This window comes from Heterocephalus glaber, unplaced genomic scaffold, assembly GCF_053883595.1.
Source record: "Heterocephalus glaber isolate CG9 unplaced genomic scaffold, H.glaber_assembly_v1.0 deba00001457, whole genome shotgun sequence".
NCBI lineage: Eukaryota > Metazoa > Chordata > Mammalia > Rodentia > Bathyergidae > Heterocephalus > Heterocephalus glaber.
Genome location: NW_028258305.1, coordinates 47,176,129 through 47,193,549, shown reverse-complemented (window position 1 = coordinate 47,193,549; position 17,421 = coordinate 47,176,129). Strand labels below are relative to the sequence as shown.

General features: G+C 39.6%; 1 protein-coding gene and 1 pseudogene across 18 annotated transcripts in view; one reads left to right on the top strand and one right to left on the bottom strand.

The window, feature by feature from the left end:
• The window catches only part of Wdr35 (WD repeat domain 35), a 96,589-nt gene that overhangs the window by 5,286 nt on the left and 73,882 nt on the right, over positions 1-17,421 (bottom strand). For 6 of the 18 annotated variants that reach the window (XM_087216651.1, XM_087216648.1, XM_021253523.2 and 3 more), the window contains 2 exons: positions 17,098-17,244; positions 16,555-16,682 (listed from right to left, as the gene is read on the bottom strand). In XM_087216651.1, coding sequence (XP_087072777.1) covers positions 16,664-16,682; positions 17,098-17,244 — 166 coding nt within the window. In that variant the 3' untranslated portion in view covers positions 16,555-16,663. Of the gene's footprint in view, positions 1-13,934; positions 16,014-16,554; positions 17,245-17,421 lie in introns of those variants that run through there. The other 12 variants (XM_021253526.2, XM_087216653.1, XM_087216656.1 and 9 more) reach the window with 6 other exon arrangements.
• LOC147827088 (protein SYS1 homolog pseudogene) lies at positions 2,119-7,592 on the top strand (annotated as a pseudogene).

The following is a 17,421-nucleotide window of genomic DNA, read 5'->3' as shown; positions in this document are numbered from 1 at the left end:
GCTTCTTTCACACAAGTGGGGCTTTTTTCCAATTTTTGGCTATTATAAATAAAACTCATCTGCATGCAAGTTTTTCTGTTTGATTTCTCCTAAGTAAATTCATATGAGTAAGACTGCTGAGTCTTAAGCGTAACTATATGCTGAAATGCAGGAGAAAGGTCCAATCTTTTCCAAAGTAAGTGCGCCATCACAAGCAAAATCTCTCCCCCGTTATCAAGGCAGTGGGGCTGCTCCACTTACCCGTTTGGACATCTTTCCGAAGGACTGTGGTTTCTGGGTCTTAGCCATGGTATCTATATGCCAATGGAGCATAGGAGGCGGTTGTATGAAACCTGCTTCAGGATTTAAAAACTTAAGTACAAAATCAGCCATATTTAAACAGGCTGGTGGAGGCAGTTGATTTTCCCCTTTTGATTGTTTAAGCAATTGATGTTTGTGAGTGGCGTGGGCTCTTTCCACTATGGCTCTTCCTTGTGGATTATATGGGATACCAGTACTATGCTTAACATGCCAAACAAGAAGGCATTTTTGGATAAATTTATTAACATATGATGGACCACTGTAAGTCTTAATATTTTGGGGCAGTCTCATGGCAGCAAAAGCAGACAAGCAGTGTTGTTGAATATGGTGCCCTTTCTCACCAGTGTGACACATGGCACGCGTCATGTCTGAGAATGTATCTATAGAAACATGTACAAATCAGCTTTCCAAAAAGGGGACATGTGTCACATCCATCTGTCAAATCATATTAGGGGCTAGGCCTCGAGGGTTAGTCCCCCGGGGGGAATGGGCTGTGGAATCTGCTGGCAACTAGCACAGGCCATAACTGTCGTGCCTGAGCTCGAGATAGCTGAAAATCATGTAGGGCCTTGGAGTTCTGATGGAAATAGCTATGTGATTCCTTAGCCTGATCAAAAGCACCAAGAAATCCTATAAGCCAATCCACTTGTGCATTGTCATGTGAAAGTGGTCCAGGAAGATTGGTATGTGATCCCAGTACATATGAAAACAATTTTTTTTCTTGCCTTCTTGTAACAAATTATAATATTTTTGGAGAAACATCTTTCAACTCTCTGTAACTAAAACACAATATATTCTATTTAAATATATTTCTTTCAGTGGTAGTCCAAAATTGAGCAATAAATTTAACTTTATTTGGTGGCACTCTCCTATATAACCATGAGCGTTTTGGATCCTATGTTTAATATATAGACTACAGGAAATCTATATTTGCTAATGTTGTTAATATTCCCCACTAAAACACTAATAAGTGAAATGATCAAAGCAAGTTTATTTACAACTTTTCCTAGAGTAAGGAAATCTTACTATTATTTCTGGAAGGGAAGGGGAAAATCATCACTATAGTAAACCAAATCATAAACATTTAAAAAAAAAAAGTAAGTGTTTCATTTTCTATCTCTATCAGCGATGCATGAGATTTAGAATTGCTCTATATTCTCACCAACACTTGTCAGTTTTAATTTTAGCTACTGGATTGGTATGTAGAAGTATCTCTACATTTCTCTAAACTTCACTAGAAATTTAAACTACATAAAATGAGAAATTTCTTAATAATAACCCTAAGCCTCAATGCACATTTTTCCTTTATTTTTAGATCTAAGATCAAATAGCTCTTATACAAAATTTTATAATATAACAGTTACTCCTGGTTCTCTTAAATTCATTAATATTAAAATATAAATTAATCCTTTTTATTTTTAGAAAGTTTACGCTTAATTTTACTTTCTCATCTACATTCTTATGTATTTTTAAAATTTTATAGCATGAACCTTTTACTTCTATGCTTAAAAAAAGCTTCTTCAAGCGCAAGGACCCAAGTTCAATCCCTGGTACCCACCCCCCTCCAAAAAAAGTCAGCTTCTTAAAGAAATTGAATTGAAAGTGTAAATAAGGACTAAAATGTATAATAGGTAATGTGAAATAGGAAGAAAAGGGGCAAAGGGGAAGGAAGTGGGAGGGCTAGGGGAAAGGATAGAAGGGAATGGGATTAATATGAGAAAATGGAAAAATAGGAACAAAATCTTTGTAAATAGGGAGGAATGGAGGGGTTGAAGGGAGGGCTGGGCAAGGGTGAAAAATAAGAACCAAGAGAGACTATGTAAAGGTGCAAATTTCCAATGATGAATGTCATTATATTGTATACCTAAAATGTACCAATGATTAGAATGAATAATCGATAATGCAAAATAGGAAGAAAAGGTCCAAAGGGGTAGGGGTAGTGGGAGGGGCAGGGGAAAGGAAAGAAAGGAAAGGAAAAATGCTGAGAAATGGAAAAAATGGAAATAAAGTCTTTGTAAATAGGGAAGGGTGGAGGGCGTGAAGGGAGGGCTAGGAATGGGGAAAAAATAAGAACCAAGATGCATTATATACAGGTACAATTCCTAATGAGAAATGTAATTGTGTTGTATACCTACAATGTACCAATAAAAGAATTTAATAAAGTGGAAAAAAATGAATTGAGAAAATAATAATAAAAATAGACAGTAGAGGGCAATATAATACCGCTGTTTTCATTTTGAAATCCCAGTAGCAACATCGTGGAGCTACATCAGCAAATTTAGCACCCCTGATTTTTAAGTCTGGTAACATAATTTTTCCTTCCTTTCTAAATGAGAACTCTGTGTGACCTCTAGGGTCACTCTATGGACTTCTAACCACCTGACGTTTGTCTGGTACCTTAGAAGACTGCTGGGTTTCCCTCATTTGAGAACAGAAATGCTATAATACATCTACTATCCCTCCTGTACCCTTCTCCCCTTCTCCAATTACAGCACAACTCCCTCCTAACAAAACTAAAATATTTAAATGAAGACAAAGCAAATACCATGTTATCCAGAAGGATAACCTGGGATAAACATAGTTTCCTTCAGTATCATCTTATTTGTAAACATAATACCTCATACAAACCTAAGATCTCAGCTCTGGAAATACAGAAAGATACTTTCAAAGTGTACTGTAACAAAACAATTTACAATGAAGTTAGCATTTTTGAATGACAATAGGTCAACAATGGTATGTTGCTTGTCAGGCTCTTATTTTTACAGCTTTATCAGTTGGTTCCATCATTTCAATACTGGGGCCTATTATACTACTTGGAAATATAATGTAATTTGGGCCAAGTTTGATGATAATATCTCAGCATTATTCAAAATGAGTCAGTTCATGTTTATTTGTAAGAAAAAAAAATTCATTTCATTATCTTGTCTCCAGTACACTACCTAATCCTGTCCATACAACTTCTCTCCGAGTGTTGTTTTATATGGTTAATTTTATCTTTGTCCATTTCACTGAGGGGGAGAATTTGTTAAGTGGTTTTTTGTTTGTTTGTTTTGGTAACGGGATCGAACTCGGGACCTTGTGCTTGCAAGGCAGGTGCCAGAACCACTGAGCTAAATCCCCGGCCCCTGTTAAGTGTTATTATCTTGAAGTTTCCTTCTTGTTAAATAAAATGGATCAATTCAATTCATACTACGGGTTGTTTCTCTCATACCATTTTCAAGCAAGATATTCTCAGACATTATGGCAGATTATTAAAACTTCCACAGAAGGATTCTGAAGAGTCATAAAGCTTTTACAATAGTAGAAAAGATATGTCTATATACCTGTGTGTATGTATCTATATATGAAATTAGACTCATAAGCTATAAGAGTTTGCTTTTAGAGATTTGGTTTTGAATCAAGATGAACAAAAAGTTCAATTAGACAGCAACTCAGGATCTATCTAAAATAATTAGTACAGGGAAAAATTCTAAGGATCAAGCAGCACAGAATAAGTGGCAAATGAGAGTTTCCAAAAGACACATTAGGGAGGCTTCAGGAATCAACAGTTGAATTTGGAACTGAAGAAAGGGGAGTGTAATCCACAGGCCTCCATAAGGCAGAGAGCTGTAACAACCTAATGAGTTCTCTGAGGATTCCTGGGTAGGAAACAGGGAGGAACAAGCATTTACCCAGGCATCAGACCATGGACCAAGAATCACACCTCTGAGCAAAATGTCCATGAGCCTGTCACACTAGCAGAGGCAGTGACAAGTACCATCTCTACAAACAGAATGCAACAAATCATCAAAAAGATCATGCATCAAGCACAAGAAGGCTTCATGCCAGGGATGAAGGGATGGTTCAACATATCCAAATCAATACGTGCAGCCCAGTCCCTCCCCCGGGCAGGGTGGCATTGTCAAGGTGACAGCCAGCCAAGGCCCAGCGTGTGTCCCCTCAGGTGGCCAGGGAGCCGGAGGCCCACAGCACGGCGACGTTGAGGCGCGGGCAGTGGCCACCCCATGGGCCAGAATGGCAGGCCAGTTCCGTAGCTCCATGTGGGACCCGTTGCTGATCCTGTCGCAGATCATCCTGACACGAACGGTCTATTATGGCTCACTGGGTCTCTGGCTGACGCTGGTGGATGCTCTAGTGTGCAGCAGCCCCTCGCTGGGCCAGATGGTTGACGCCGAGATCCTGGGCTTGTCCACCCCTGGAGGCCGGCTCTCCATGATGTCCTTCATCCTCAGCGCCCTCACCTCTGCCCTGGGCTTGCTGTGCTTCATCCAGTGGGGGAAGCAGTGCCTGGATTTCATCTCTTTCACCTCCAGGGCTGCTGGTTCTACAGCTCCCATTTTCCCTCAGCGTTGACCTGGTGGCTGGTCCAAGCCGTGTGCATTGCACTCATGGCTATCATCGGGGAGTACCTGCGTATGCGGATGGAACGCAAGGAGATCCCCCTCAACTAAGCTCCTAAATCCAGTGTCTAGAATTGGGCCCTGTGAACACTCAGCTGGCACTTGGGACCCCCAGCACCTTGGGCTGCTCAGACTTTCCAGATGAGGTCCAGGCCCGGTCTGAGAGGAACCCTGGAAATACGAAGTCTCTGTCAAGAAGGCAGGCAGCAGTCGGGATCACAGCTGCAAGTATGGCCTCTGTCTCTGAAGCCTTGGTCAGGAAAGGGACCTCCCTGAGAATACCAACACATTCGGAATGATGTCACCCTTGAGCCATCGTTCCTATCACCAGCCCATTATTTTTTCAAAAAGAAAAAAAATCAAGGACATCTGATGGGAGCAAACCACTCTTCTAGTCATCTGCTTTACCCTCCTGGGACAGCTGTTACCTTTGCCACGTTGCTGAACTACAGTGATTCTCTTTCGAGAAAAACTTGATTTCCAGATCCTTAGTCACAGAAAGAAATGTAGGTGCAAAGTACTAGGGTGCTGTCAGGGAAAGGATGGCAGATGGAGACATCATTACAAGGACGACAGACAATCTGTGCCCTTTCATGTGTGCACCTAAGAATCCATGACTAACTGCTGTCCAGTCCTCTGCTGGGTCCCCGTCATGCTGCCAGCTCGAAACACAGGCCACAGAACCCAGAGAAGATCCCCAGCGTGACTCCCATCTGACCCTCCAAACAGAGCCACTCCTTGTTCTCTAGGAAACAGGCTCCCACTGCTCCGGAAGGAGTTCCTTTTTCCTGACCTATCTGCAATTCTCTGGAGGGAGGGGCTGATGGGTGTCCAGAAATAAGAAGCTCAACTTTCCAGCCTGGGCTGTGCTGGGAAAGATGTGAATTTGCTGCTAAGTTTTTTCTTTAGGGTATAATTTCCCCAAATTCTTTGGGGTAGAATTTCCTCTGTGAGGGCCTTGGAGCTGTCCTTCCTATACACATAAATATAGTATTTTCCATAAAAATAAATAAATAAAAATTTAAAATAATGTAACACACCACATAGACAGTAGCAAGGACAAAAATCACATCCTGTCACAGATGCAGAAAAAAATTTTGACAAATCCAATATCCATTTACGATTTTTTTGAAAACTCTAAAAAATAGGTATATAACTTTATCTCAATCTAATAAAAGTCATTTATACCAAACCTACTGTCAACAGTGTATTAAATGAGGAAAAGCTGAAATCTTTCCCTCTAAAATCATGAACAAGGATGTCCACTCTTACTACTCTCATTCAAAATAGTACTCAAAACATTAGCCAGAGCAATTAGGCAAGAAAAAGAAATAAAAGGGATACTCACAGGAAAAGAAGTCATATTATTATTTGCAGACAACATGATCCTCTACATAGAAGACCAAAAAAAATGCAACCAAAAGACTCCTAGAATTGATAAGCAACTTCAGCAATGTAGCAGGATACAAAATCAACACACAAAAATCAATAACATTCCTGTAGTAAGTTTGAAAAAGAAATTAGGAAAGAATTACCACTCCAATAACACCGAGAAAAATTAAATACTTAGCAATTAACCAAACTAAGGAAGGTGAAAGAACTCACAACAAAAAGTACTCAGAGTTACAGTACTCTGAGAGAGATCAAAGAGGACATCAGAAAATATTTCCTGTTCCTGTATAGCAAGAACCAATATAGTCAAAATGGCCATACATCCAAAACTGACATACAGCATTAATGCAATCCCAATCAAATTACCAAGAGCATTCTCTACAGAACTGGAAAAAAATCACAAAATTAATTTGCAAGCAGAGATGACCCAGGATATCAAAAACAATCCTGAGTAGCAATTGTAAAGCAGGAGGAATCAGAATCCTAGACTTGAAGTTACATTACAAAGCTATAGTAATAAAAACAGCATGGTAGTGGCACAAAAATACATATGGATCAATGAAACAGCTTACAGGATGCAGAGACAACCATATGCACATATCTTGGTCAAAGGGGCCAAAACTACATACCAGAATAAAGATAACTTCTTCAATAAATGATGCTGGGAAAAATGGGCAAGTAAAATGAATCAACAATTCTCAGAAGAAATAAAAATGGCAAGAATAGCCTTCATCAAGAAATCAAATAATATTGAGTCGCACAGAACACGCCGAATCACCCCGCTGCAGACAGGCAGGTCTGCCCATGCCTTACCGAGGTCCTGAGTCACACAGAACATGCTGAATCAGCCTGCTGCAGACAGGTAGCTCTGTGCTTGCCCTACCGAGGTCCTGAGTCATGTGGAAGACACCAAATCACCCCACTGCAGACAGGCAGCCACCTGGTTCCACACTAAAAAGATGCAGAGGACACCAGACCACCAGACCAAGGTACTGAGTCCCGCTGTTCCCGGCCCAGAGGTAGGGGCTTCTGAGCCATTGTCCCACTGCTCCTGGTCCAGAGGAAGGGGCTTCCTGGTCACCATCCCTCCCACTGCCCCTAGCCCAGAGGAAAGGGCTTTTGGGTCACCTTCTGTCCCGCTGCTCCTGGCCCAGAGGAAGGGGCTTCCAGGCCACCATCCCTCCCACCGCTCCCGGCCCAGAGGGAGGGGCTTCTGAGCCACCATCCCACTGCTCCTGGTCCAGAGGAAGGGGTTTCCTGGCCACCATCCCTCCTGCTGCTCCCAGCCCACAGGAAAGGGCTTTTGGGTCACCATCCCTACCGCTGCTCCCAGCCCCTGTCCCACCTCACCCAGCTCAGAGGAGGTAATCCGTGCAGGTGCTAACAGCCCCCCGCCCCAGTCAAAATGAGAAAACACATAAATAAGTCTCAAAACCAGACTTCCAGATCACCTACAGCAACCCCAAAGGGAAAGGAGATGGAACACTCTGATACTCAACCACCTGGACCCACTGAACTGGCAACAGAAGGGGATCTGGAAAAAATGAAATCAGAAATAATTTCTCAGATAACAGGAGAAATTGTGCCCCTAGTGCAAGACATGATTAATAAATCTAGAGAGGAGCTCAGGAACATGATGGAATCCCAACAGAAGAAACAAATGGAATCCATAAAACAGAAGCAAATAGATTTCCAGGACATGAAAAACTCCATTGAAAGTCTACACAGCAGCATGAGCCAATGTGAGGACAGAATTTCAGATATAGAAGATAAGATTGCAATTAGTGACCAGGAAAAGAAAAATTGCTTCAAAATTATAAGGGAACATGAGAAATCAATCCAGCAGCTGCTAGATGATGCAAAGAAGAATAACATAAGACTGATTGGGCTCAATGAAGAAACAGGAGAGAGTGCAGATGACATAAAAAATCTCTTCACAGAAATAATGGCAGAAAACTTCCCAAGCATGGGAAAAGAGCTTGACATACAGATAAGTGAGGCATATAGGACTCCAAATAGCCTTGATCAAAAAAATCTACACATAGGCATATAATTGCTAAGATTCCAGAAACACAACAGAAGAACAAAGTTTTCCAAGCAGTCAGAGAAAAGAAACAAATCACATACAAAGGAAAGCCCATCAGAATCACAGCAGACTTCTCAATGCAAACCCTCAAGGCAAGAAGAGCTTGGAGTGACATATTCCAAGCCCTAAAAGAAAACAGCCTCCAACCCAGATTGATGTACCCTGCAAAACTATCTTTCAAAATGGATGGAGAAATAAGATACTTTCATGACAAAGAGCACCTTAGGAACTTTGTGAATACCAAACCACCACTCCAAAAAATTTTACACAATATCCTAGGAACAGACATTGAGGATCACAACCCCAGTAAGCAAAGCAGAATGAACCCATCTGGCATGACAAGAAATTAAATGTAAATGGGGAGAACCCAACAAAAAGAAAAAGTCATGGCAATGACAAGTCAATACGTTTCAGTTGTAACTATCAATGGTAATGGTATCAATTCACCAATCAAAAGAAATAGACTGGCAGAATGGGTCAAGAAGCAAAATCCAACAATATGCTGCATACAAGAAACACACTTAATTCAAAAGGAAACTCATAGACTGAAAGTTAAAGGGTGGAAAACAATACTCCATGTGACGGGAACCCGAAAAAAAGCAGGAGTAGCTATCCTCTTGGCAGATCAAGTAGATTTCAAACCAACACTGATTAAGAGAGACGAAGAAGGATACTACATCCTTGTAAAGGGAAGAATCCAAGAGGAAGAGATGACAATCATAAATATCTATGCACCAAACACTAGTGCACCCAATTATATAAAACAAGTATTAACAGACATGAAAAGTCATATATGCACTAATACAATTGTAGTGGGAGACCTCAGCACCCCACTGTCACAAATAGATAGATCAACTAGACTAAAAATAAGTAATGAAATACTAGAACTCAATCGAACTCTTGAACAAATGAATTTAACAGATGTTTACAGAGTCTTCCACCCCACAAAATCAGAATACACATTCTTCTCAGCTGCACATGGGTCATTCTCCAAAATAGACCACATACTCACACATAGAACATGTTTAAGTAAGTGCAAAGGAAATGAAGTTATCCCCCATATATTATCAGACCATAGTGCGATGAAATTGGAGATCCATAGCAAAAGAAACTCAAAAAATTTCATCAACACTTGGAAATTGAACAACACACTTCTGAATAACCAATGGGTCACAGAGGAAATTAAAGAAGAAATCAGACAGTTCCTTCAATTAAATGACAATGACAATACAACATATTGGAATCTATGAGACACAATGAAAGCAGTCTTAGGAGGGAAATTCATAGCAGTGAATACAAATATTAGGAAAACAGAACGAGCCCAATTAAACAACCTGATGCTGAACCTCAAGCTTCTAGAAAAAGAAGAGCAGGACAACCCCAAAGCTCATACAAGGGAGGAAATTATAAAGATCAGAGGAGAAATCAATGCAATGGAGACTAAGAGAACAATACAAAAAAAATCAATGAAGCCAAGAATTGGTTCTTCGAAAGAATCAACAAAATTGACAAATCCTTAGCCAACCTTGTCAGAAAAAGGAAAGAAAAGGCCCAAATCCATGCAATTAGGAATGAAAAGGGTGAAATTACAACAGACCCAGCAGAAATCCAGAGGATCATCGATACCTACCCCCAGAACCTATACACGCCAGTAAGACGGACAACACAGAAGAAATGGACAGATTCCTAGATACATATGAATTACCAAAGTTGAAAGAAGAAGACCTAAAAATTCTGAACAACCCAAAATCAACCAATGAAATTGAAAACGTAATTAAAAACTTATCAACTAAGAAAAGCCTGGGCCCTGATGGCTTCACTGCTGAATTCTACAAGACATTTAGAGAGGAACTGCTGCCACTACTGTTTAAACTCTTCAATGAAATTGAAAGGGAAGCAATACTCCCAAATTCATTCCTGGAAGCAAGCATCACCTTGATCCCCAAAGCAGAGAAAGACCCAACTGAAAAAGAGAACTATAGGCCAATCTCACTAATGAACATAGATGCAAAAATCCTTAATAAGATAATGGCAAACAGAATGCAGGAGATCATCAAGAAGATCATACACCCTGATCAAGTGGGATTCATCCCAGGGATGCAGGGATGGTTCAATATACACAAATCAATCAATGTAATACACTATATCAATAGAGCCAAGGACAAAAACCATATGATTATCTCCATAGACCCAGAAAAAGCATTTGACAAAATCCAGCATGCATTTATGATAAAAACCCTACAAAAAATTGAAATAGATGGTCTCTACCTCAAACTGATAGAAGCCATCTATGAAAAACCAACAGCCAATATCATACTAAATGGTCAAAAAGTGAAATCCTTCACACTAAAATCAGGAACAAGACAAGGATGTCCACTATAACCACTCTTGTTCAATATAGTGCTGGAAACATTAGCCATGGCAGTTAGACAAGAGAAAGAAATAAAAGGAATAAAGATAGGAAATGAAGAAGTCAAATTGTCATTATTTGCAGATGACATGATACTCTATATAGAAGACCCCAAGAACTCCACCAAAAGTCTTCTAGACTTAACAACCAAATTCAGTCAAGTAGCTGGATACAAGGTCAACACACAAAAATCAATAGCTTTCCTCTACACCAATGACAGACTCACTGAGAGAGAAATAGGGCAAATAATTCCTTTCACAATAGAATCCAAAAAACTGAAATACCTAGGAATCATCCTAATGAAAGAAATCAAAGACCTCTTCTCTGAAAACTATGGCACTCTGAAAAGAGAGATTGAAGATGATATCAGAAAATGGACAGACATCCCCTGCTCCTGGGTAGGAAGGATTAATATAGTGAAAATGGCCATACTTCCAAAACTGCTATATAGATTTAATGCAATTCCAATTGAGATCCCAGCAGCATACTTCATAGACCTCGAGAAAACAATCCAAAAATTCATTTGGAACAAGAAGAGACCCAGAATAGCAAAAGCAATTCTAGGTAACAGAGACATGGCAGGGGGTATCACAATCCCCAACCTACAACTATACTACAAAGCTACTGTAATAAAAACAGCATGGTACTGGCAAAGAAACAGACTTGAGGACCAGTGGAACAGATTAGAAGATGCAGAAACGCCAGACACACTCAGCCATCTCATCTTTGACAAAGGAGCCAAACACCCTCACTGGAGGAAAGATAGCCTCTTTAATAAATGGTGCTGGAAAAATTGGGTTTCAACTTGCCAAAGATTAAAACTAGACCTGTATCTCTCACCATGCACTAAACTCAAATTAAAATGGATTAAAGATCTAAATATTAAAATAGAAACTCTGAACCAGTTGGAACAGAGGTTAGGTAGAACCCTTGAAGACATTGGTGTAGGAAAAGGTTTTATGAACAAAACTTCAGTTGGCCATGAACTAGCACAAACAATCAACAAATGAGATCTCTTCTTATTAAAAGGCTTCTGCACAGCAAGAGAAAGCACCAGCAGTGTGAAGAGACAACCCACAATGTGGGAAAAAATCTTCACCTGCTCTTCCTCAGACAAAGGTCTACTATCTCGAATCTATAAAGAACTTAAAAAGATCAGACCTCCCAAATTTAAAGACCCAATCTGAAAATGGGCATCTGAAATGAACAGACATTTCTCAAAGAAGTAGAAATAGCAAATAAATACATGAAAAAATGTTCAACATCACTGGTCATTCAAGAGATGCAAATGAAAACAATGCTGAGATTCCACTTCACTCCAGAAAGAATGGCTGCTATCATGAAATCAACCAATAACAAATGCTGGAGGGGCTGTGGGGAAAGAGGAACCCTGCTCCACTGCTGGTGGGAGTGTAGACTGGTGCAAGCACTGTGGAAATCAGTATGGAGATACCTCAAAGAACTAGGACTGGAAGTCCCATTTGACCCCGCTATTCCACTGCTGGGGATCTTCCCCAAAGAATTAAAAGAATCATACCACAGTGATATATGTGCACCCATGTTCATAGCAGTGCAGTTTGTAATAACTAAAACTTGGAAACAGCCCAAATGCCCATCAACTGGAGACTGGATAGAGAAAATGTGGGGTTTTTTATAAAATGGAGTACTACTCAGCCAGAAAAAATGAGAAATTAGAGACATTTATAGCTAAGTGGATGCACATTGAGGTGATACTCTTAAGTGAAATAAATAGGACACACATGTGTAAATACCGAATAGTTTCTCTGGTGTGAGAAACTGAAAGTGTAAATAAGGACTAAATGTATAATAGGTAATGTGAAATAGGAAGAAAAGGGGCAAAGGGGAAGGAAGTGGGAGGGCTAGGGGAAAAGATAGAAGGGAATGGGATTAATACGAGAAAATGGAAAAATAGGAACAAAATCTTTGTAAATAGGGAGGAATGGAGGGGTTGAAGGGAAGGCTGGGCAAGGGTAAAAAATAAGAACCAAGAGAGACTAAGTAAAGGTGCAAATTTCCAATGATGAATGTCATTATATTGTATACCTAAAATGTACCAATGATTAGAATGAATAATCGATAATGTAAAATAGGAAGAAAAGGTCCAAAGGGGTAGGGGTAGTGGGAGGGGCAGGGGAAAGGAAAAATGCTGAGAAATGGAAAAAATGGAAATAAAGTCTTTGTAAATAGGGAAGGGTGGAGGGGCTGAAGGGAGGGCTAGGAATGGAGAAAAAATAAGAACCAAGATGCATTATGTAAAGGTACAATTCCCAATGAGAATGTAATTGTGTTGTATACCTACAATGTACCAATAAAAGGATTTAATACAAAAAAAAAATCAAATAATAAATTCTGGCAAGGCTGTGGAAAAAAAGAAACCCTCCTACCTTGTTCAGGGGAATGTAAATTAGTACAACTATGGAAAACAGCAGGGAGATTTCTCAATAAACTAAAGTTAGAAATTCCATTTGAACCAGCTATTCCCCATCTAGGTATCTTCCTGAGTTAAAGACACACCCATGTTTATATCAACACAATTCATAATAGCTTAATCTTGGAAGTGGCCTATATGTTAACAGATGAATGGATAAAGAAAATGTGGTATTTATATACAACGAAGTATTACTCTGCAATAAAGAAGGATAAGCTTGAGTCATTTGTAGGAAAGTAGGTGCATCTTGGTACCACAGTGTTAAGTGCAATAAATCAGACACACGAGATTAAATATCACATGGTTTCTTATATGAGAAACACAAAATATAAATAAAGAGCAAAATAGAACATAGATATTAGGAAGTAGGGAGACAGATCATTCTCAAATGGGAAGGGGACCAGGAGATGAGGGAGGGGGACAGAGGAAAGGGGGAGGGTGAAAATAGAACTGAACTGTGTCCTGTCCACAAGGAGTGTGGTCATTGTGTACTGCAGAAGGGGACTAAAAAAATAAAAATTGAAATTAAGTAAATAGCATCTATGAAAATCCTAAAAAAAGGTATGTTTGTGTCAAATCTCATCAGTGCAGCCAAACTTTCTACACGATAGTATAAGAGTAAATGTCAAATGACTTTTCTTTAAAATAAGATTTAAAAAACAATTCAAGTTATAAAAAGGGTCTTAAAATGCCATCTCCTCATTTCTAAAAATAGAACGTAGAAAACATTTAATACTTGTTTAGTTTATGGGGCATCAAATAAATTTTTAGAAAAGGAACATCATTATGGGGGTAACACCCATGTTTATTTTTTTAGGAGTATTTCTACTGGTGAATTATTAATTTTTTAACTTTAAAAATTTTATTATATTGAACCATGTGTACTTAACCAGAAAATAAAATATTAAATTTTAATATGTAATTAGTGTGTAGAACAAACATCAACTGTTTACAAGATCTAACAAATAACAGCAGAAATAAATACCTATGTGAACCACAATGAAAATACAAACAAAACTCTACCTCAGAAATAATCTTTGCTTCAGTTATGACACAGCACGTGCGTACACGAGTCGCACTGACACTGACAGCGCGTGGCGTGTGCACTGCTTTCCCGTCTTCCCTGGCGGGACGCCCTTGACGTCTCGCTGCTCTTCCTGTTTCCTTAGGGGCCCTGGCCGTGTTCGCCTGTCTGTGCACCGGTCTCTCCAGAATTCTTTGCGGAGTTCTCTGGGCAGATACATACTGTTCTTCCTCTCTTGTAATTGATCATTTATCGATTCCAGACCCAATCCTTTGGGAAATTTCTCCGTGATATTTTGTGCTTGTTATTTTCTTTGTAATCTATGCAGCTATTTATGCCTGACGTTTAGGATCGCGTAAAACACAACCATTGCCCAAAGCTTTGTGTTTCAAGCAACATCATAGCTACCGCGTAACTTGCCAACAGCATCTACTGCGCCTTTCGTTTTGTTGTAAAATGTGACCATTTCTGGCTTCATTTGTATTGAGGATTCACTATCAATCTTTTTTTTCTTGTTTGTTTTGAGACAGGGTTTCACTATGTAGCACAGTCTGACCTTGAACTCACAGGATTCTCCTGCCTCAACCTCCTGAGTGCTAGGGTTACAGGAGTGCACCACCATGCCCCATGCCCTGCTTCACTATCAATATCATCATGATGGTGTGATGCTGAAAACTTTACTGCTTTGTTTTTCTTCACCATCTAGAAGGCCAATCTTACATTTTTCTGAAATCCAAAGACTGTACTATACATTTCTCTATTGTGAATTTGCAACATTTTTTCTGGAAATCTCCGCTTTGTTCTTGTGATCAGTTTCTGCGCTGGTCAACTGGTGTTCTTTTAGCAAATATAATATCAATGGGTAACCAGTAAACTGATTGTCGAATGTGACATTTGGGCTACTTTTTGAAGTAGGTGCAACAGGGCTGTTCACAGCATCATACGGCTTATTACTGCACCAGTACAGACCTGGTGGCTGAGTTCCAGGATAAACCTCTAAATTCAAGGTGTAAAATGTCTTCGCATCTACCAGGGCGTATTTTTTATACCATATTTGGAAGGTTCATTTGACATATATTGCCAAAAACTCCAACAACCATGAAATGATGCAAATTGTTCCATTGTCATGCATTCGGATGGTGCGTAAATTGCTTGACAGTTCGGGACAAAGAAAAAGATGAGCAAATAGCAGCCAAACTGTCACATTTTTTCTTTCTTGGAGGGTCTTTTTGTCATCAAAATGTAGACGATTTTGAAAGAAACCAAATCTCGAGTGTCATTACTATTCTAAAAATCTCAATGCTACATCTCTCACTTCTCCACACATAAATCCTTTAGATTCTGAAGATTAGAATGATAAAGTCCTGCTATGAAAGCTTTTAGTTCAGATAGGGATGTGTCATGATAAATATATTTGAGTATTACTATTGGTGCATATAGAATGTTTTACTTGTATTTCATTATTAGTGTATTTCACAACATCTTGTAGCATATCGTCCATTAGAAACAACTGCCAACATTGCATTGCAGTGCTGGCATTCCGACCAATAGGTTTCACCCTGGCAAGAATGTAATAACTGGGCTGGGGATGTAGCTCAGTGGCACCGCTCCTGCCTGGCAAGCGGTCCTAAGTTCAATTTCTGGTATCCCCTCCTCCCCAAAAGAACCTAACAACATTTTCCAACCTAGTTCTAACACTGGATCATGCAAGTATACATTACCACTTTGTAGTATTTTGACTAGTCAAATACTTATTTACATTACTATTTTCTACCTCATCTGAATAAAAGTCTTCATCCTGTACCTGTCTACTTTCATACCTTGCTAACTTCTTTGGCTTACAGGATCCAAGTCATCCTTGGTAGCCGAGTCACCTGATGACTCACTTTCAACCTCCTCCCAAAGTTGTAAAAGCAGATTTTAATGTGATGTTGGACTGAACTGGGCTAATTCTACACGAAAAATCACAAGAAAACACCTAGTAAAACAAATTATAAATACACAAAAATGTAACATGGTGCATAATGTGGGTAAACTCACTCATCTACACTTTGACACACATGCACACACCTTGCTCTTCTTTGTACCACGTGGGTGAACACTAAGATTGCTTTCTGATTTCCCCAGCACAGCTATTGAGATGCACAGCCGGCTACCACTATGCTAAAGTATGCATTTCCATTAGAGAAATATGGTCTGGGTGTTTTTTACCCACCATAATGCCCCTTGGTTTTAAGTAAACACAGCTAGAGACAGAGCTCATTTCCACTATGTTGGGTTTTTTTTAGGTACCAGGAATCGAACTCAGGATCTTACACTTGCCAGGCAGGCGCAGTGCCACTGAGCCATATCCCCAGTCAGAGTTCATTTCCTATTAGTCAACCTCTTTATAATACAGGTTTAGTGTCAATTCTCCAAATTCAACTTTGCTCACTCACATGCTTCCTCCATCCCCCATCTACCTCCCCAATATTTTATAATGAATTAGTAACCTTGACATGGCAGAAAAATATTTATTTGGAATATTTTCAGTGTTATATAACCAATCATAAAACATACAAATGATAGCTAGGTAGAAAATGAGGTGGGCCGGGGATTTAGCTCAGTGGTTTCTCCACCTGCTGCACAAGCGCAAGGACCCGAGTTCGATCCCCAGTATCAAAAAAAAAAGAAAGAAAATGAGGTTAGCTTCCTAAGTTTTACATTACTTAGCCTCATTAATTCATAATTGTATTCCCGTACAAAAATTAACCTCTTATCTTCATATACATATTTTGTGCAAAAATACAACTACAAAATAATGAAGCTGATTTTCATATAAAACCAATAGAGGCCTGGGGATTTAGCTCAGTGGCACCATGCCTGCCTCGCAAGCACAAGGTCCTGGGTTCGATCCTCGATCCCCAGTACAAAAAAAAATTTAAAAATAAAAATAAAAAAATAAAACCAATGGAAATCAACCTTATTACACAGACAGCTATAGGCAGGTCTACAAGCTCTGCGTATGTGAGTTATGCACAACGCACCTGTGCTTACCCCACTGCACTGTGGCACAGGGGACAGAAGGCACAGCTGCTGATCTCCTGAGCGTGCACACAGTGCCTGCACACACTGCACATCCAGAACTGGTACTCGGTGATGGGCCTTCCCGTGGCCACACACGTGGGCAGCTTCCCTTCTCCACTGCAAACATGAGCGGGAAAAATCTGATTACACTTTGACATCTCTATGCAATCTCACCTAATTTATTTAATATATCTGAAAACTGAAGAATGAAAAATATTTCAAGATAAAGTTCAAATGAAATACTGTTACCTCAAAAAGTGTTTTTCAAATAAAAACTTTACTTACAATGAGAAA